Source organism: Colletes gigas, unplaced genomic scaffold, assembly GCF_013123115.1.
Source record: "Colletes gigas isolate AHSC1104 unplaced genomic scaffold, ASM1312311v1 Colletes_gigas_Sc00012, whole genome shotgun sequence".
Taxonomy (NCBI): Eukaryota; Metazoa; Arthropoda; class Insecta; order Hymenoptera; family Colletidae; genus Colletes; species Colletes gigas.
The window spans coordinates 1,288,122-1,308,169 of NW_025106641.1; the positions used below are offsets into that span (position 1 = coordinate 1,288,122).

General features: G+C 30.2%; 5 protein-coding genes across 8 annotated transcripts; 2 read left to right on the forward strand and 3 right to left on the reverse strand.

The window, feature by feature from the left end:
• Positions 1–547: 547 nt before the first annotated feature.
• On the reverse strand, positions 548–3,969 carry LOC122399151 (GTP-binding protein 1). The gene is made up of 11 exons (XM_043399591.1): positions 3,821–3,969; positions 3,216–3,605; positions 3,024–3,135; positions 2,775–2,955; positions 2,496–2,674; positions 2,249–2,401; positions 1,915–2,164; positions 1,699–1,843; positions 1,312–1,630; positions 959–1,236; positions 548–872 (listed from the first exon to the last, which is right to left on the reverse strand). The coding sequence occupies exons 2-11, from the start codon at positions 3,315–3,317 to the stop codon at positions 687–689; spliced, it is 1,905 nt and encodes a 634-aa protein (XP_043255526.1). The 5' UTR covers positions 3,318–3,605; positions 3,821–3,969; the 3' UTR covers positions 548–686.
• Positions 3,970–4,644: 675 nt separating this feature from the next.
• Positions 4,645–6,761, forward strand: LOC122398652 (F-actin-capping protein subunit beta). Its single transcript, XM_043398725.1, has 4 exons — positions 4,645–4,783; positions 5,467–5,678; positions 5,801–6,173; positions 6,285–6,761. The coding sequence occupies exons 1-4, from the start codon at positions 4,781–4,783 to the stop codon at positions 6,516–6,518; spliced, it is 822 nt and encodes a 273-aa protein (XP_043254660.1). The 5' UTR covers positions 4,645–4,780; the 3' UTR covers positions 6,519–6,761.
• A 3,728-nt stretch (positions 6,762–10,489) lies between these two features.
• On the reverse strand, positions 10,490–13,340 carry LOC122398692 (eukaryotic translation initiation factor 5A). Of its 2 annotated transcripts, none has more exons than XM_043398793.1 (4): positions 13,249–13,340; positions 11,522–11,814; positions 11,085–11,219; positions 10,490–10,725 (listed from the first exon to the last, which is right to left on the reverse strand). In XM_043398793.1, the coding sequence occupies exons 2-4, from the start codon at positions 11,795–11,797 to the stop codon at positions 10,654–10,656; spliced, it is 483 nt and encodes a 160-aa protein (XP_043254728.1). In that variant the 5' UTR covers positions 11,798–11,814; positions 13,249–13,340; the 3' UTR covers positions 10,490–10,653. The 2 variants fall into 2 exon arrangements, with proteins under 2 accessions (XP_043254728.1, XP_043254727.1); XM_043398792.1 differs by having other exon boundaries at positions 12,991–13,300.
• Positions 13,341–14,100: 760 nt separating this feature from the next.
• Positions 14,101–16,431, reverse strand: LOC122398800 (uroporphyrinogen decarboxylase). Of its 2 annotated transcripts, none has more exons than XM_043399004.1 (7): positions 16,327–16,431; positions 15,587–15,937; positions 15,356–15,514; positions 15,062–15,223; positions 14,759–14,896; positions 14,438–14,611; positions 14,101–14,361 (listed from the first exon to the last, which is right to left on the reverse strand). In XM_043399004.1, exons 2-7 carry the CDS (start codon positions 15,881–15,883, stop codon positions 14,221–14,223), a joined length of 1,071 nt encoding a protein of 356 aa, XP_043254939.1. In that variant the 5' UTR covers positions 15,884–15,937; positions 16,327–16,431; the 3' UTR covers positions 14,101–14,220. The 2 variants fall into 2 exon arrangements, with proteins under 2 accessions (XP_043254939.1, XP_043254940.1); XM_043399005.1 differs by lacking the exon at positions 16,327–16,431 and having other exon boundaries at positions 15,587–15,633; positions 15,744–15,849.
• Positions 16,432–16,991: 560 nt separating this feature from the next.
• On the forward strand, positions 16,992–19,990 carry LOC122398783. Of its 2 annotated transcripts, XM_043398969.1 has the most exons (5): positions 16,992–17,481; positions 17,846–19,303; positions 19,387–19,509; positions 19,605–19,672; positions 19,733–19,989. In XM_043398969.1, exons 1-5 carry the CDS (start codon positions 17,427–17,429, stop codon positions 19,736–19,738), a joined length of 1,710 nt encoding a protein of 569 aa, XP_043254904.1. In that variant the 5' UTR covers positions 16,992–17,426; the 3' UTR covers positions 19,739–19,989. The 2 variants fall into 2 exon arrangements, with proteins under 2 accessions (XP_043254904.1, XP_043254903.1); XM_043398968.1 differs by having other exon boundaries at positions 19,605–19,990.
• Positions 19,991–20,048: the final 58 nt, after the last annotated feature.

Genomic DNA, 20,048 nt, shown 5'->3' on the forward strand with positions numbered 1-20,048 from the left:
ACCACAATGAAAGAACATCTGAATATATTTTTCATAACAGTATTTCCACCAGATATTAATACATGTTATAAAAATGATAAACGAATGTCTTGAAGGCAACGTATATTTATTATTTTTATATAGATTATATTTTACTAAGTATTATTATAAGATACATTCATACTTATAAAAATAAAACACTTTATGAATAACAACGTACACTTATTTGGACGTTTCATAAACGTCATGTTTTTAATTTCAATAATTTAGTTATTTATGTGAAAGACAATTTGTACTCTAATTGGATCGAAAGCACGATGTGCGTTACATAATAATAATTCAGGGGTTCTTTCTATGTTGCGTAGGAGAAAGATATTTCTGAAGAACATAAGTGACCCCCTACTTAGATGAAATTTCCACTATTATAGAGGATAGTTTAATATATTTGTTTAATATTGATAACTATTAAAATAATACATTTATTTATATATAAACAAGGTACTTTAAATTTTTCTGAAATTAAATTAAAATGATATTTGTAAATTTCTTTAAGTTTTCATTACAATTTGTAATACTTTTTAGGAAGAAAAAGAAAATTAAAATAAAATCTGTTTAGAAATAACTCAAGAATTGAAAACGTTTCATGTATGAAGCCTAGCACACCCGTGCGCGCGCGTATGTATATTAATTTTGTACATAAATGTCGGTTATACTTTCTTAGGAGGATTTTGTTCCGATAAAGGTTGAATAATATTATTCACAGTATTATGAGATCTCCCTCCTTTTCTTCCCCTATTTTTCTTATTTTGGTTCATGCCAGACTTTTGAAGCATATTTTCTTGTTTGGATGACTGTCCTTCAAACGAAGAACTTGTTTCCGTTGCATCTAACGACTAGTACAATTAAATAAATCAGAATTCATCCTTACATAAATATAGTAAATATACTCTTATGAAATGTAAATATTTTGATGTCATACTTGCATCATGGATGAAGAACTTTGACGATTTTGAGATGTTTTATTTGGTTTATTGGACCTACTCGTTTGCATTGTTGTAGTACTAGAATATGGAATAAGTTTTAATACATTGCCTACTGCTTTAGTACGTCCTTCTCTAAACACCATTCTTTGTCCTGGTTTTATGTATTCGGGATGTTTTATAAATCTAAAGCGTACTAAAGCTTTGTCTCCGGTTCTTAAACAATCTTGCGACATAGAAATAATGGATGCTGTTTGCCTTATACTTCCACAATGCACTGAAAATGATTTTATGTAACCATAAGCGTCAAAATAGATCAGAAATTAAAGTTTGGATCGAAAACGAAAATTACCCATTGCTTGATAACAGGAACTAATTGTTGTCGGATGATGCAGTACAAGAATTTCCCCTTCAAATTCCCAACATGCCTGTGGATTTAACGCCGGTGCAACCATTACCATACCCTTTCGAATTTGTGATCTTTTTATTTTCTTTAATGCAAAACTAGCAGTTTGACCGCCTCTCACTTCACGAACAGGCATTCTTTTTCTATGTATGCTCTTTACTGCGATTGGAATAAAACGACCCAAAGGATCAGGTCCTAATAATAATATGTCGTTTAGTTTTATAACACCTTTCAGAGTTGTTCCAGAAATTACAGTACCAACGCCCTAAAACGATATAGGAATAAAAGTTTTCGTACAGGACAAAATTTGCCAATATGTAATGAAACACTTACTGGTACTGAATATGTATCGTCTATTTGAAACTCTGCTGGTTCATCGTCATGACTAGTTATTCTTGCCGTTAATAAATTCAAAAACATTTTAAGGAGATTTAAATTCTCACCAGTTACGTTCGATACTTGAAAAATTGGGCATAACCTATGTAAATGCATTAATAGTGTAAAGTGCTCGTCTATTATAAGTAATAAAATATAGAAATGAATGCTGACCGTTCTGATACAAAATTAGTAGCACTGACGACAACATCGTCAGGTGTTTTCACGGTAACTGGTACCTTCCTACAGCCGGGAGATTTCAAAATCCTTATTAACAGTCTTAAATTTTCTTGCAATATGTTTGGCGGGCACATATCAATTTTTGTAACTACAACAAATACTGGTACCGATAAAGCTAAAGCTAAGCCCAAGTGTTCTTTTGTCATTCCAACAATACCAGCATTTGCTCCAACCATTAACATACCTAAAATACATTTAAGATTTATAAATCTTGAAAGGTAAATAAATAAATATATTTTTTATAAATAAAATTATTAATTGATTTTACCAAAGTCAGGCGCATGCCCTGTCATTCCAAAAACAGTTGTTTTTAAGTACCTTTCGTGTCCAGCAAGGTCAATGAATGTTATAACTTTAGAAGATTTCTCACATATTTTTACCCAATCCAAGGATCCATGCTCCGGCTTATTTACAACATTTCCTAAGTACAGAATACGATACATGTATATATGCCTCTATAAATAATACACAAATGAAAAAATGTAATATTTAATTAATTAATATCATTATCGTACCAACGCTGTCAAATCCGAGAATATCATTTCCAACCGAACTGGTACGGCCTGTCTCAGCCTCGTGTTTATGACGGAATAATTTTTGACGAGCCAATCCTCGACCGTTATCGAGTTCCCCATGCGTTAATACACCTAAAAGTGTTGACTTTCCAGCGTCTACATTACCAACAACAGCCACCCTGTAAATAAACTTCAATCAACTGTTTTTTTCATATATTAATTCATTATGCCACTTTAAACAAATGTTACAACATTATCCATATCGTCTAAAATAAAAACCTAATTTCTAAGAAATCTTGTCTATCTAGACGTTGTCGCACTAGATATTGTCCTACAAGGCCTTGGTCTACTTTATTTTGACGCAGAAGCACACAGTCTGCTTCTAACGTAGCAGCAAGAGACTGCAAAGTAGCAACAGATGCTTCGTACTCGTCTTCTTTTAAACCATCTTCCGAGCCATCTGAAATAATACACAGATCGTAACGTTGTTGTAAAGATCGTGATTATTATTAAACGTTAGATACAAACCTTCGCCAATACCAATATCAAAAATTGTTTCACTACCACCGTCTTGAATTCTCTCTTTTAAGCGTCTAAGTAATAATTCATATTGATCTTCTGACGGACTAACTAAAACACTCTGGAATATATAATTTGTTGGTCAATGTAAATGTAAGATATTTTATATTAAAATTAAATATATAGATTAAGATGTCATACCTTTCCTCTTATACTAGAATAATCTATATTAGACGTAGGCGCATGATCTTTCTCATATAATTGTTTTATGGTTGGTATGATAATGGATCCACTTCCTGCCATGATTTATGTATATATATATATATATATATATATATAGGTTTTAATAGTTTAATCAATTTTGTCTGTCAATGATTTCTATACAGTAATTCATATAAAAATTTAAACTGTTTGTACACGCATCGGTGCGATGAACATCTTCCAATATTTGAATCCAAATCGTCTTCTATAGATTCTTGGTATTAACATATGCATAACTGTCATATAATGATTTTTATGTTAATATATATTAACTTATAAAAAATGTACAACATATACATATGTATTTTATGCACATTCTTTTTTACAAATCTGAAATATTACAAAAGACTATTCTCAGATTAAACGTTACACAGAAAAATTAACTTTATTTTAACATCGTATTCAAGAACTTATTGTTTATCTTTGAAAGAGTATATTGCTAACATACTGCAAATGAAATAGCATATACACATTTCGAACGTAAAATAAACTAACAATATGAAAGCTGATAGTTCGTTTATGTAAATGTAATCATGCTTGTTTACCTGTTACGGTAGATTTATGTTGTGCACTATTCTTTTGCGTGAGCGCAGCAAAACTTTACACGTAAGAAAACACCACTGCACTTACGAAAAAGCTGTCATGATTGCACGATCTCATTCCATACAAGATGATGATCTATATCTATAACACTGTTGTGCGTATATTAGAGATAAATAAGGAACTGCGAACTATCGACTATACATATCGATAATTCGAGCGAAGTGACATTCTCGATAGTTTATCGTGATCGATCCTTCTGATAATTCAAATTTTTAATTCTCAAATTACTTTTTACGTCGCAAAATTATCTCTCGTCTATCAGCAAAAAAAACGAACACTTTTGAAAAATAATAAAATTATATAAAGAACGCGTAAATTCATTTGTACTAGTAACGAATAAGGTAAATGTATTTCACAAAATATATTTATAATTAAAATTTATTGGAAATATTACGCGTGTAAAGTTTAGGCAATGTTTAAAAATAGTTAAAATCCCTATGCGATTTAAAAAGCATTTAAAAAAAATGATCGATAGAGGAAAATATTTTCTAACAGTAAAATGGATTCCAATTTAAATCTTGCATTCTGCTAATTAGAAGATATGCGAAAAGTTGTATTAATTCGATTACGTATAAGATTTCGAACAAGAAATACAAGAAATTTTAGTTTTCGGTAACATTAGTACTTTATTTTAATATTTGTGCATGTATGTTCTAATAGAGAAGAGTTAATTATCATTTTGTTTGTTAATTTAGTATTTAATTTTTATTTGTATCAAGTTGATAGCATTGTGTGACGTATTAGCCAATCAGAGCTAGTCTTGACACGCCCCTTGAATATTCGTTTTCGGTGACCGAATGCGGGTCAGAGGATAAACAGTTTCGATAAATTTTTCATTGATTTTGTAATTTTTATTGATTGATGCTCTGATCGACGTTCACAAAATTTGTCAATTGTTTAAAATGGTGAGTTAACACTCCCAGTTAATAATTATAATGCTATATCTCTTTATTAATAATGTTAATTCAAATTGTTGCCAGAACTATTAATAAATAATATTTTATACGATAAAATTTGATTTTTTTTTAATTTCTGAACACAGACAAATTTTTAATCACTGCTTGCTGTGAAAATTATTATTTTTTTACGATTTTAAAAGCATATAAAGAAAATTGTTTCTAACCTATAACGATATAAACGTCAAAATGGCGGCGCCCATTGACATATATTAAAATTTTGATTATTCGATCATTTCTAAAAAAAATATTGAGAACAATGATTATATGTATATTTTTTCATGTTAATAATTGTCTATATAAACATGACATTGTAAATAATTGATCTTTTTTATATTATTTTTGCTTCCGCCTTTTAAATGGAGAGCTAAACTGTTAATTTTTATTAATTAATTTCTATTCTGTATTGAATTACCATAATATTGTAGAAATTTAGAATTAACTAAAATTTCCTGAATTTCATTTAATTGAATTTATATATAAAGCGGTTTGTTTTATTTGCGTTTAATTTTAAATACATAAAATTAGTAGTTAATAAAAATTAAGTATAAAAATTATTTTGAGATTTCATTTTCCTACTTACAAAATGTTAAGAGTAAAATTGAACCGATTAGTATGCTTTACTTTCAAAGACGGAGCAGCAGATGGATTGTGCATTAGATTTGATGAGAAGATTGCCACCACAGCAAATTGAAAAGAATTTAAGTGATTTAATAGATTTAGTGCCATCTCTATGCGAAGATCTTCTGTCTTCCGTTGATCAACCTTTAAAAATTGCAAAAGACAAAGAATCCGGAAGAGATTATTTATTGTGCGATTATAACAGAGATGGAGATTCCTATAGGTAATTGATTTTAAAATATACTATAATCATTTAGAATTCTTTTCTTTTGTCCATTACAATTATATTATTTTACTTGATATTGTAGTATAGTGAAAATTAACTGGTTAATATATTTTGTTCAGGTCTCCCTGGAGCAATACGTATGACCCACCATTAGAAGATGGTTCAATGCCTTCGGAAAGACTCAGAAAGATAGAAATCGATGCAAATCATGCATTCGATCAATATAGAGAACTCTATTTTGAGGGTGGAGTTTCCTCCGTTTATCTTTGGGATTTGGATCATGGTTTTGCAGCAGTGATTCTTATAAAGAAGGCTGGAGACGGTTCGAAAAAGATAAAGGGTTGTTGGGATTCGATCCATGTGGTGGAAGTACAAGAGAAGCCTAAAGGAAGGACAGCTCATTATAAATTAACTTCTACCGCGATGCTTTGGTTACAGACTAACAAGCATGGATCCGGAACAATGAATCTTGGAGGCAGTCTTACTAGACAAGTATGTTTGTAATTGTTTTCAATTTTACTACAATTAATATTCTTATTAAATATTCGCTTCAATTAAATCTAAATTAAATGCAGTTGAATTTAATAAAAAATGTACTTTTAGGTCGAACAAGATGCTCAAACAAGCGAGAACTCTCCGCATATTGCCAATATTGGACGCATGGTTGAAGATATGGAAAATAAAATACGAAATACCTTAAACCAGATTTATTTCGGCAAAACAAAAGATATTGTAAATGGATTAAGGTCTGTTCAATCTTTAGCCGATCAAAGACAACAAGCTGCCCTTAGACAGGATCTCGCGGCCGCTCTTCAAAGGAGAAACGCTAATAATTGATCTTACGAGGAACATCAGCTTTCCTCCGATTTTGAAGAGTGTCAATAAAAGAAAAATGGAACAGATAATCGTAAATGATTGAAATTAAGATTCGATTTATTGCCGTTATTATGACGGGAATTTCGGACAGTTTCCTGTGATACGCAGGGTGCAACGGTAAAAATGAATTTTTCCTGAAGTATTAAAGAATTTAAAAAATGAATAATTGATTATCGATTATATCAAGATTTTGAATAAAATATTAAGAGACATTACGAGTGCTGAGTTTTATATATAGGATGTGTTTAAAGGTATGTAACACCTTAAATCAATGTAGTTCGTTTAAAAAAATAATCAGTTTACGATATTTCATAGAATGCATAATTTATGTTTGAAGATCTTTGTTCTTAAATACAGGTATAACAAATTTACGTACTTATACTTCATCCCGTTGTGCAATTTTTTTTTATATTATTTTTATTAATTTAAACATGCACGTATCAAGTATTAATTTATAAAGCATTGTTATGATGTTTCCGTACATTTTCATAGTTTGATCTATTGTTTATTATTAATCGTATAAATCACTATGTTTGTTGCTATTTTCATAGAAATTTCACCTATGCGAACGTACAAAGCCTTCATAATAGTGCTTAATGAATTTTTTTTTATCAAAGTATATATGATTTCGATCATCTGGTGCTACACGCGATATCTAGGATGTATAGCTATAAGTTATACAAAAACATGTTCTTGTACTTGTCTAAATGCGTCTAATTTTTACAACGAATAAATAAAAAAAAAAAAAAAAAGTCATCACACGTTTAGACACATTTTCATTTTTGTGTTATATATCTTTTGACATACCTAAGTGCGTGTGTATGTATGTAATGTATGTATGTGTGACGCGCGTGTGTGCAGCGCTCGTATAAGCGTAAGCACAGAAATATATATGTAATGGCACTCGTAATGTTTTTTTAATCATTAATAATTATAAATAATACAAAATGTATTAATGTTTGAAAATGTAGGAATATTAAAGAGAATATTTGCGACTAAAATTGTAATAATTTGTCAATCGATATCCCCCCCCAAAAAACTTAAAATACATATTTGGGTCAGATTAACATTGAACTAAAAGAAAATATTTAAAAAATAATGATTTCCCAATTCAATATATTTAACTTCAAATTGACGAAGAATTGAACATACATTTCTAATCAATGTTTTAAAATGAATAAATTTTTATTCAATTTAATATAACTGAAATTTACTTTCTCATCATGGTTATCGTCGTTAATTTTTGCATTAATAATGTTTATATCACTTTGGTAGAGTGATAAAAGTTGTAAATACTCAAATAATATTAATATATAGTAGGATATTTTAAACATAACAAAATTCTAGTTAGAATCGTGAGTTTTATCAATCTATATTATGTATACTTCTAATCTATAATTCTTAATAGAAATATTCCAATACAGTTTTGGTAGCATTAATCAACGTAAAAAGCATATGATGAGTGAAGCAATAAGAAAAAAGTAACAAAATCGCCACAACCTAAATTACTTATGAAATGAGTTCATTAATAATATCCGAAAGGTGACACAAAAGCACAAATGGCTTTTTGTTTCCTTTATTTATCCTCCATTGACTTCTGTCGTATAAACAAATGCTCGTTGATATCCGTTTATTTATATATTTTACGTTTGTGTTTTTTTGTTTGAAATTCCATAATCATGTACTTTCACATATACTTGTGTATTTTTGTCATATACTTTTCCGCTGCGTGTTTGTATACGTGTATGTATGTTATGTATCTTTGCCTGCCTATATACGCCAATGCTGGTTATATTTTTATAAATACCTATATACCATCGTATGCTACAGTATTTCATGTTGTTATCGTTTAATAAATATATCAAGAATTGGTTTATCGTGTGCACATCGAATTAAAAAATAATATTTCGAGAACATTTCCGAGTCAAACAAGTTAATTATAATTTGGAATGCTAGTTTACTTCGCTAGTTGAAAGAAGTATATTAATAATTTAAGTTCTATTTTGTAATATGTATTGCATTATTATCTACATAAATACTAATAATCACTTATCAATTTATTTATAAATTGATGACTCGCAACAAAGAATTAACATTTGAAATGCTAAATATATTTCAAAAATAGTGTTCTCGAAATTTCATTTTCACCTCTGTGCTTATATAATTACTCTTACAATTTTGCCTGTATTTGGAATCTTAAGTAAATACCGTTAGAATTCGAAAGAATTTACCAGCAATGGTGTATAATTAATTAAACCGAATATCGAGAAGCAGAAAAAATGATTTCTGTCTCTCGTAGCTGAAATTCGGCCATTGATTGATTCGTTTGTTTTTTTTTTTCTTTTTGAATCGATTAAATTCATTTATCTAGGTCGTGTTAATCTTAGATTAGCCTGCTTAGATTACATAGCTTAGTCGTTTCTTATTATTCATTTTTTTAATAATTTTTTAAACTTCCTTAGTTTTCGCGTAGATGGGTCGTCCGATTTGAAACAGAGATTTGAATGTAAGACCACAAATTCTTACATAAAACTCAAATTTCAAATCGAAAACCAAAATTAGAAGTTAAACTAAAAATTTCAGAATTTAACTTTGAAGTCTTTATCTTTGAAATTAGATGATCGCAGTCTGAAATTCAAATTAAATTCCTAAGTTTTTTAGTTAGAATTTAAGAAGTTAACGTTTACGAAAGTTTTGATTTTAATACAAAAATGGCAAAAGATCACATTATAAGTTTTTAAATACAAAACAGCAGTACAAAATATGAATTAAAAACGAAACTTCCGAAATTCACACGAAAGTTAATAAAACCTTTTCAGATCTATGTTCAAAGTTCCAGAATTTCAAATTGCATATTAAGTTTTGGAATTTTGAGTAAATAACTATACGTAAGTATCAGACGAGAAACATAAATATAAATTTGAAAAATTAGGAAAACAAATTTCACTAATTTTCGATAAATCAGAATTGTAAACATAAAAAAGAAAAAAAGAAAAGTCTAAAATTTTGAATATCCAAACTATCCAAACTTGAATAGAATCAGAATTATAGATTAAAAGGCTCTATAAGAACAAACTCCAAATAAGAAGATTTTGGATAAATAAAAACTTTTACGATTTTCTAATAAGGCATACGTTTTTTTTAACGAAACTTCATTAGTATAGAATTCTAATACAGCAGGAATTCTAATGAAGATTGGACAAAATTAAATTAACATTATATAATAAAAGAAGTTCAACATTACAATAGGATAGGAATTCTGAATTAGGACAGTTATTCTAAAACAAAGAATTTTAATAAAAAATGATTCATGAACTTGAATGAAGAAAAACTAAGATTTCAGCAAAATGAGGGTGCTGTAGGAATTAGAATTATAACATTGGAACTATCTAAATCCACTAGAATTGCAATTTGATTATGACATCAAATTTTGAAAAATCAAATTTAGAGGAATTGAGACTTCGATCGAAGAAAGGGTTATTATAAGGGAACAAAACTTTTAGATAACTAGAATTCTAGGTATATCGAAATTTCAATAAAAATTATAATTTTAATAAGTTTGTGTAATTGCTGATACAAAAGTAATCGAAATTCCAATAGAAATAGAATTCTAATCATGCTGAAATTTTAGAAATCACAAATGAAGGCAAAATAGTTATTTCTCTTTGAAATTTTTCGACTGTCAAAATTGCCTTTTAATCTCAACAGTTTAAGCAGCCAAAAACATTCTTCCTCCCTCAAACTCTAAGCTGATGCTGTTTCTTGGTTTATTCTCTTTTTATTTATTTATTTTTTGCAATTATTTCATTATTTGTAATCCTCCCCTCCGTCACACTTACACGCTCACGCACATTTGCTTTCTCTTCCCTTCTTTTTTTAATTATATGTTTGTCTCTTTACTTCCCCTTGTTTCGTTTTCCATCATTTTATTCTTTTTCAAGTAACCTCCACTCTTTTCTGCTCTGTTTGTGTTGGTAGTTCTTATTTTAACCACTGATCATCTTGTATTGTATCTTAGGTTTCGCTTAATAATATATTAGCTGTGTGTGTTTTGTTTTTTTCTTTAATGTGATGGTGGAGTTTGGACTGAACACAATTATTTATCGATGGCAGTGTTGGTTTTGATGGCAATCACAACTTCCTCACCACAGGCTTTCAGTACGGTGCACTGAAAAGAAAATATTTGTTTTTCCGTGTTTTCTGTTGCACCAAATATAAGTTTATTTGCTGTTTTAATCAAACGACAATGAAGGTGCTATGAAATTTTCATGTATAGATACCGAGATACTGAAATTTTCTGATATTTTTGTTAAACAACACAAGATAGTACACAGAAATCCACGTGACATTTATATTCTTCAAAAACCAAATAACAGATTATATATTTAACAAATGTATTTGTTTTTATTGCTCTTTTGTTTTATCTATTCTATACGCACTATAAACTGAACTTTCATCCAATTGAATTATGATTTTTCTACAGAGAACAAATATTTTATATACACATAAAACTATACTGATACTTACAAGAAGCTCTTTTCCAGCCTCATGATCAGCATGCAACTGAGCACCAAGTTCACCATCAGGAATTTTTAAATCCTCACGAAGTTCACCATTATCAGCCATCAAGCATAAATAGCCATCATCAGATATGTCTGCTAGCTGTAACAGGTATACACATAAATGTTTTGTTACATCATTGTTTAATGCTAATAAATAATATCATTATAAAAAATCAATTTCTAACAGGCAATAGAAAGACAAATGCAAATAACAAAGAAAATAGAGGGCCTATTTATTTTCATCCTTAAAGCATAAAAGAAACTAAAATTAAATATCAATATCGGTTAGAACATTCGCTAAATATTCTAGAAGTTTATTAAAATTGCACCGGCAGGGCCATAATGATTTAAATACAAGAGAACTATAATGTCAATTAATTAAATAAAAATATTTCTAAATACCTGGTAATCTTCCCGTTTCACGAATGGCACGTCCATGTTGTGCGTAGAGGGACAAATATCTTCATATTTCTTTGAAGTAAAAATGTCAATGCCTACAAGATGTACTTTGGCATGACCATGCTTTCCTGTCTTAGAAGTTGACATTTCTACAATTTTACATGGCCGAGATTTGAGCATTACAAACCCATTTTTACGCAGTGCTGAACACTGCATAGGGTATGTTACAGAAGCACCGGAGTCTCCAGTCTCAAAGTGAGTATCCTCTATGTCTGCCATCGTTGATTTATATTAATCTAAAATTATCGTTAAAATCAAATGAAATATAATAGTTACCACAGCAGAGATTCATAATGATGTATGTAAAAAATTAAAAGTTCGCTATTATAATAACTTGTTGGCAATTTTGCAAATTTAAAAGCGAAGCATGTACAAAAACAATTTTATAAAAAATAAAATTGAATATATCATCTGTTGGAATAATTGTAAACAACATTCTTCTTTTAAAGTTAGTTATAATGACGATATTTGAAAAAATAACAAAGTATATATTAAATACATAAATAATTTAAGAATCAATTTTAAAGATAGTAATAAGTAATAAATAACAGGATTTTAAGCTACCTTACAAATTACAATATAGTATAAAAAAGTAATGTAAATATTTTTAACAATCTCATGAAAAATTAAACTATTTCGTTAAATGTTACATATTTTTTCCATGTAAATAAAAAGTATTATAATAGAATTATGCCCGCTGAATTTCGTAGGTTTATTTAGAATTAATATACCTTTAAAATTTTACAAATGTTATAAATGCTACTAACTACAGTATTACATTGAAATTACTAATTTGAACATGGCTTAATAGAAATAAAATTAAGAATACTTCTAACAAAATAAGACTTCGTTAGTCTAACTTTGTATAACTTCACAAATCATTGAAATAACAATGAAATTATTATATAAACTTGAAATATGCATGAGAAATTTGGAATTATTTTATACAGCACAATATGTTTTGAAACATAACAGTATATATGCTTTGAACGTTACTTCTTTGGATTAAAAATATATAACATAATTTTATTTCATGATCTAGTTCTAATGTCGAATTATGAATAAAAAATTGACTAATCAAGTATATACGAAATTGTTTTGAATAATAAAAGCACTACTACATCTTCTTATGGTATGGAATGAGAGCTACTTTTAAAAAAGTTCAAATGTTTCCGAAGTACAGCAAACAAGGGAAAAGAAAACAGAATGAATTGAAACACTATGCAATATTGATCTCAGAAAAGTTTGAGACGCAAATAGCTTTAAAAACTTTACAGGAAAACGGTCGAAAAGTGGATGAACACGTTGCGGAAACACGAGTTAACCAAAGATTCAACCCGGCTGACAGTTCCTTGGTTATTGAAGCCTTTATAGGAAAAATTAACCGGAAAGTCTCGCGAAACTCGAATTACCTTCGAAGACGGGTTTACTGCGGTTTTTTGACCGTTTTCTTCGAGAAGATGGCGCGAAAAGGATTGCGTGCGGTTTGTCGTCGAGGATGCCGACTCTCGAAGAAGATTCAACGAATCACGGATGTTAACTGGTTTCTAATAACGTCGCCCTTTATTTTCTGGATCTTTCAGCACACGTTTTACAAACTTGTTCAAGCGATCACAAGCCGATCGCCCAGACTCACCGTGAAAAAAGGAGAACAGACTGGAGATACTCACATGTGATCAAAATGGACACTCTAACCAGAAGAATTGGTTGCGCTTGCGCGAACCGCTAAACGGCAACAGGGGGCCACCCGAATAGATCCACGGATTCCGGCTGAAAGTCTACGTGGGGGTAGAGTTGGACGTGAAATTTTATTGTAAGTCAGAAGTTTCGTGTAATACGCAAGCGCTGTTTTCTGTACTGTAATTTTCTGTGGTTGAAACTATACTATGTTTCAGTCAAAGAGCCGTTTCTTTGTAAGCAAAAACCACAATACTGGATAGTAACAAAACAACAAGGAACTATGTTTTCTATAGATACAAACAGAATAAAATTTATATAAGTTATCATTTATGTATATAATAATAATATTATTCATCCTTTTTGAATACTCTAATTTTATGTAAATTTTTAATGAAAAAAATACCACCTGATCGTCGTAATTCTAATCTTTTCATGTTTCGATCTACTACTTACAATAAACTTTTTGACCAAAGATATAGCGGACGAATGAGATCCGTTTGGGTCACGTGGTTTTGTTTTCTCGAGGTTCTTCAATTGTACGTATTACATTACTGGATAAAATTATAAGTCACCCTTAGGATTACTGGAATAAGGGTTTAAAATTGCAAAAATTTATTTATTTGTAAATAAATATTTCAGTTTTAATTGTTACTCAAAAGTAAAATTTGTGAAATAAATTAACATTAGTTATTTACGATTAGATACGAAAACTAGTTCTTTAAGCAATTCAAATGCGTCATCGCGATTAAAAGTATTTTAATATTTAGTAAACTTTTTTCATTTAAAAATGTACTAAAAAAAATAAAATTTTTTAAGTAACCTTGTTTTATTCCTGTTTATTTTTACGTTATTCACAATAGTCATTGGGCGCATATAATTTAAATTCAAACAAAGAATGCCAACAATAATAATTTATAGTAAATCTATATTATAAAATATGAAAAGAAAATCAGTTTGACAAATCATACTGAATGAATTCCTTTAATAAAAGCTTCAACAGATGTAACTTGTGTGTCTGGGAAAATACCATGTCCCAAATTCGCAATATATCGAGTTTTACCAAATTTCATAGCCATATCTCGTCCTCGTTTCATTATTTCTTGCTGTATAAAAAAATTATTATACACATTGTTGATAAAAATGAAATATGTATATATGTATCGGTATAATAATATAAACCTCGGAAGCATATAATGCAGATGGATCCAAATTTCCTTGTAAAGTAACATCGGGACCCAATCTTTTTCTTGCTTCTATAGGGTCTACGGTCCAATCTAAACCTAATACTTCGTAAGTTTTCGATCTGGCTAGCATTTCTAAAGAATTCATTGTTGCGCCTTTAGGAAAGGCTATCTAAAATTCATTTAATAACTTCTATATCGATTGTACATATATTACCCAATTCAATACAATATTGCAATGTCTAAAACTTAAAGTTATAAATGCTTAAAGAAATGAAAAATAAACTACATTATGAATAATATTTATTTTTAAACTTACCATCGGTACATCGGGAATATTTTCTTCTTTAAGCTGTTGTCTGACCTTTTGACTAATTTCCTTTAAATATTTGAATGAATAATTCAAGAATAATTCATCGTTAAGAAAATCACTATGACTTTCGAATACTTGTAACAACTGTAAAAGAGAAACAAAATATGAAAGAAGTTGTCAAAAATATATTTAGCACGCATCAGATGGTATTGATATTAATAAACTTAACTTTGAAAAAAAAGTCGCGTTGATCGTGATTTTTATTCGTATATAAAAATTTATATTTAGTATCAAGGGCATGATCTATACCTGTGCTCCAGCTTTAACTTGCATCACAAGGTAGTCCACTATAACATTTGTAATAAGCTGTAAAAGTTTGTGAGAATCTTCGGGATATTTGTATAGCCAAGAGCGTGCCTTAGGCATTGTTGAACTACCTCCACCTTGGATCATGTAGCTCATTAACGTCCACTAATAATACATAAATATGAATATCGTTGTTATAAAATCTACGTACGTGTACACATAAACATAAAAAATCTTCATAGGATATTTGTTTTATAGTACGAAAATAATAATAAATTTGAGATTTGTTTTACTCACTGGTGCCCCAGTAAAACCTATTAATGGTACTTTCCCTTCTAATTTATGTCGTGTCAAAGTTATAGCATCCCCTACGTATTTTAAATCCTTTTCCACATTTACAGGAACCAGTCTATCTAAATCTGATGGATCGCGTAAAGGCCTGGGTAATACCGGTCCCTATAATAATAATTTATCATAAAGTATTATTTTAATATTTTTGTTATTTTCAAGACTTTTAAATTTTCGTACCGTTCCAGGAACCATTTCAACAGTTAAACCCATCGCTTGTGGGATGACTAGGATATCAGAAAAAATAATGCTGGCATCAAAATCAAAACGTCTAATAGGTTGCAAAGTAACTTCGCACGCCAAGGCTGGTGTTTGACAAACAGTAAAAAAATCATACTTTGATCTAACTTCTTGAAATTCTGGAAGATATCTTCCAGCTTGGCGCATTACCCAAATTGGAATACGTTCCACCACATCTCCGCGTGCAGCTTTTAAAATTAACTCATTTTTTAATGGTGGAAAATTTTTTTCTGCCATTATTACTATTGTATGAAAATTTAAATATCTAAGGAACTGATAAACTCCATATACCTATAAGAAAACATATTAACTTTTTTAATAACACAGTAACGAAAAAGCAAATATAATCTGAATCAGAAAGAAAATGAAAAATTTGTAAAATTACATCTTTATTACGAATGGAAGACAGATAATTATATTTATCATTACATTACTTAAAATAAAAAAAAAAATTAAAAATCATATAAGAATATACATATTTGTAAAAGCGTTGAATTAGTAATTGCTTTTCTTTTGTTTTATTGTATATTAATTTTTTACTTCTAATATACAAAATCATTAAAAACTATTCTACATTTAAATTCAAATTTGCTATTTAAAAAGCACTTCTTTCTTTTCAGCTATATATATTATTCTATGTGGATATATCACAAAAAATAAAATAATAAAAGTAGACTAACATGAATTGCACTTTCCCTACATAATACGTTAATCGAAATTATTATGTTTTAACCAATGACGGTTATTCACACTCATCACTCTCCGTTAGTTACCGCGCGAATGAGAGTTCTGTACTCGAAGAGTCGACAAAGACAAACTGACACCATCCCCTCTTTCTCGATTCTCCGAAGCTCCCCGAAGTAATTTCGGACCGCTTCGTGGGAGTCGAGAGAGTAAGGCTCACATTTGCCTTCTCGCTCTTGAATAACAAAACTCCGTACCTCGAGTCAACGGCATACGATTTGAAATCTCGACTGCCCAGGCATTTTTACATTACGGCCTATGTAGGTACACATAAGTACCATAATGAAAAACACATATTCGTTTAAAAACGAACGAAATTTATCGGCGCCGGTCGGCATTGTTTGTTAGTAATGGATCGCATGCTTTCAATACGTTTTCTGCCTAAGGCACCAAGCACGTTCCGACTTCCAATTGGTCAAATGTACATCACCACTCTTATTTTACCTATTGGATGTTTCGTGTCTCCTATGCACGTTAAGTACATTGTAGTCTATGGTTGCTAGATGGGTCCGAGTTTTTTGCGCATGTGCAGCAAAAACAGTAACGTAACTACACAGTGGACGTCGGGAAACATAGATAGTTCAGAAAATGTTTGGTGGACTCGTACATACGACAGCAACAAGTGAAACTTGTCGGTGAATTTTAAGTAAATAATTATTATTTATGCCAAGCCTGACGTTCTATATAGTTATTTTAATATCTCTCCCTGCTCTGCTCTTTCTTTTTTATGTGACTGGTATATGTATAAATCATATATTTCAACAGGGGTCCGTGTGATACCCATTTTCACTTAAATAAAGCATCTAATTGACGTTGCGTTCGGCGCGCAGGCGTGAAAATACCCGGCTTGCTAGTACCACAGATTGTATTGACTAAGTTACGAATAGATTCAAATATACTGCATAATATTTTTCAGTAAATTTTAACTGCCATTGATCATCGAATACTAAATACATTGGCATACAAGCACGAAGATATCCAATTCTTTTCATAAACATCCGATATTATACAATATCTTTTGTATATTATCTATTATATGTGTTTCTTTAATAACATCAACAGAAGTATGTCTACAAAACGTGCACGGCAAGGCAAGCACAAACAAAACTTTAGTTTTACTACAGTTACTCAGACTTTTAATTTTTGAAATATTGTGGAATTATTGTATCGTATATTCAATTTAATATATAATTTTTTTTGCATCTACAGTAATGTCTGCTCATATGACACCAAATTTGTCTTCTTATGTGGCATCAAGTGCTTGTTCAAAACAAGCCTAAAAATTATCTATCTTCGTGCTCTTTGCTGGTTCTTCCTACTCAGAAGAAGCAAGGTCTAATAGCAGTGACATAACACGGTCCTGATTCAATGTCATATAAGCAGACACTATTATATTTATTTACCTATTATTTTACATCTACTTTAATATTTATTATGACGATGTGTAATTTTTAGAATACAATGTACAAACACCTATTAGAAGCAAAAGAACAAAATCAGGCCATAATATAGATATGCATTCAACGATTGGTAAAGTTTCAAAAAATCAGAGGCGAAGTACAAGATGTAATCCATTAACAAATACAAAATATGTACAGAAAACACATACTCAAGCACCTAAAAAGTCACCGAGAAATGTATCTCCTTCGAAAAAACATTCCATTAATTCTTCAAAGCTGTTAATAACACCGAAAAAGTTGAGCCTGAGAATCAAATCTCCGATAAAGTCACAGAAATCATCGTTTAAGAATAATAGCTTGCAGAGAAAGGCACGTCTATCTGATATTCGCATAAGTACGCCAGAAATTTACAAATTTACTCCTGAAAAAATGAACAAAAGTAAAAGGACATCTTTACTTAGCATGAAACAAGGACTAAGAAGCTTTTCCAAATCCCCAAAGATCATGTTAAAGTCTCCAAACTCAAAATTGGTATCAAAAAAGTCACCAAAGTCAAAGGTACCTGGTAACCAATGGATTCCTCGCAGTAATGAAAAGAAACTATCAGAATTGAAAAAGAGACAAACCACATCTACAAGAAACTCTAACGCAGATAAAACGAAACTTGCGCATGCAGCTGTAAAGAACATAGATGTAGCCACGTCTATGGGATTGATTTCCATGAAGGATGCATTTGCATTAAAAGAGCCTGTAGTGGTGCTACAAAGACTTCCAATACTATGTTCATCATCCTTGGTGGGAATGTATGTAAAAAATCTGCAGAATAATAGTAACGATAATGTTAGTCTAGAAGAATTGAACTCTACAGCTAATAGTTCATTAGAAAAATCAAAATCCAACATAACAAGACATTTTAAAACAAGAAGAGGTAAAAAAAGGAACACCGAATCGCCATCTAAATTGCAAAAAATCATAACAGTCAGTCCCTTAAAAGCATCTACGCCAAGAGAGAAAGAGCAACTTTGCAAAATGAACGATAAGCACGAAGTAGAATACGAACAAGAAAATGATAAAGGAAAAAATGAAACGTATGAACTTACAGAGCCTAAAACTCCAAATTTACGTAAGAAACAGCAAAAGAAACGAAGTGCAGTTGCAGCAAATTTAAACGAGAAAGCTGCAAAGAAAAATATCAAAGTACATTTTACGAGTTCTAAGAGTCTTAGAAGCCTTAAGAGTTCGTCGTCAGATACAAATCCCATGTACAGACTTCGCAAACAGAAAGAACAAATTAAGGATCCCCGTAAAGTAGCAATTAGAATAAAGTCAAAAAGAAACATAGGGAAATCGCCGGTCAATGTCTTCCATAGAAGATCGCAATTTGTAAGCAATGAAAACATTTCTAGCGCTGAACGTTTCACCCCTAAGCACCAGTCTCATAACAAATCAAAGCGTATTACTAATATAAACGCTGCTTCGTCATTGCCACTCAATTACTCTGTTAAAAAATCAGGTAATCTTTGTTAAACTCGATCGAAGATATTTTGTTTTAACTATGAAAATATGTAATGGTTTCTCGATTATATCTATTTTTAGATCCAAAGTATTCTGCAAAAAAGGAGGTCCCAAATTTTACTCAAATACATAAAAGATTATTTGCCAAATCGGAATCTATTATAGATGCAAAGAAACGATTGAAGGAAAGACACGTGGCATTAAGTAATATATCGCATTCTTGCGAGATTTATTCTGATTTATTTTTACGTATAGCAATATTTTGTTAATTTCTCAAACGTTGTACTTATTTTTTTTAGCCTCGCCAAGGGTAAAACGTTCACTGAAATCTGAAATCAACTCTCAAGACGGGAATATTTTACGTAATGTAGTGTAATATTATAAAAATTAATATTGTAATATCTATTTTCTTCTATTCCTTTTACAGAAATAAACAAAAGCAGCAGAATAGGACGATTTTGAAGGGTGTAAGAATGAATCGACGTTTTGAACTGCAAACGAAGTCTAGAAATATTAAACTATAGAATCGATATAATTATCCGATGTCACATGAACTGTATTTTTAAGTACGATCATATATTTCATGTTGTTTATGTTTCATGTTCTGTAACAAACTACATACATTTTTGTATTCTTCGAGATTTCTAGATGCACATTTTCCATGGCGCTTATTTCTTTGTGAATTTTTATGTCTTGTCTTCATATACACAGATTTATTTTGACTTTCTATGTAACGTGCATGA

Coding starts and splice junctions, on each gene's coding strand:
- LOC122399151 (XM_043399591.1), bottom strand. CDS start 3,317: ATGGCAGGAAGTGGATCCATTATCATACCAACCATAAAACAATTATAT. Junction 2,675..2,774: donor CAAGATTTCTTAGAAATTAG/GTTTTTATTTTA, acceptor GTTTATTTACAG/GGTGGCTGTTGTTGGTAATG. Junction 2,402..2,495: donor TCTCGGATTTGACAGCGTTG/GTACGATAATGA, acceptor TTCTGTACTTAG/GAAATGTTGTAAATAAGCCG.
- LOC122398652 (XM_043398725.1), top strand. Junction 5,679..5,800: donor AGAGATGGAGATTCCTATAG/GTAATTGATTTT, acceptor TATTTTGTTCAG/GTCTCCCTGGAGCAATACGT. Junction 6,174..6,284: donor GAGGCAGTCTTACTAGACAA/GTATGTTTGTAA, acceptor ATGTACTTTTAG/GTCGAACAAGATGCTCAAAC.
- LOC122398692 (XM_043398793.1), bottom strand. CDS start 11,797: ATGGCAGACATAGAGGATACTCACTTTGAGACTGGAGACTCCGGTGCT. Junction 11,220..11,521: donor TGAAACGGGAAGATTACCAG/GTATTTAGAAAT, acceptor TACCTGTTACAG/CTAGCAGACATATCTGATGA. Junction 10,726..11,084: donor AGGCTGGAAAAGAGCTTCTT/GTAAGTATCAGT, acceptor TTTTCTTTTCAG/TGCACCGTACTGAAAGCCTG.
- LOC122398800 (XM_043399004.1), bottom strand. CDS start 15,883: ATGGCAGAAAAAAATTTTCCACCATTAAAAAATGAGTTAATTTTAAAA. Junction 14,897..15,061: donor AAGTTAAAGCTGGAGCACAG/GTATAGATCATG, acceptor TCTCTTTTACAG/TTGTTACAAGTATTCGAAAG. Junction 14,612..14,758: donor ATATTCCCGATGTACCGATG/GTAAGTTTAAAA, acceptor AATGAATTTTAG/ATAGCCTTTCCTAAAGGCGC.
- LOC122398783 (XM_043398968.1), top strand. CDS start 17,427: ATGTGTTTCTTTAATAACATCAACAGAAGTATGTCTACAAAACGTGCA. Junction 19,304..19,386: donor TTACTCTGTTAAAAAATCAG/GTAATCTTTGTT, acceptor ATCTATTTTTAG/ATCCAAAGTATTCTGCAAAA. Junction 19,510..19,604: donor GGAAAGACACGTGGCATTAA/GTAATATATCGC, acceptor TATTTTTTTTAG/CCTCGCCAAGGGTAAAACGT.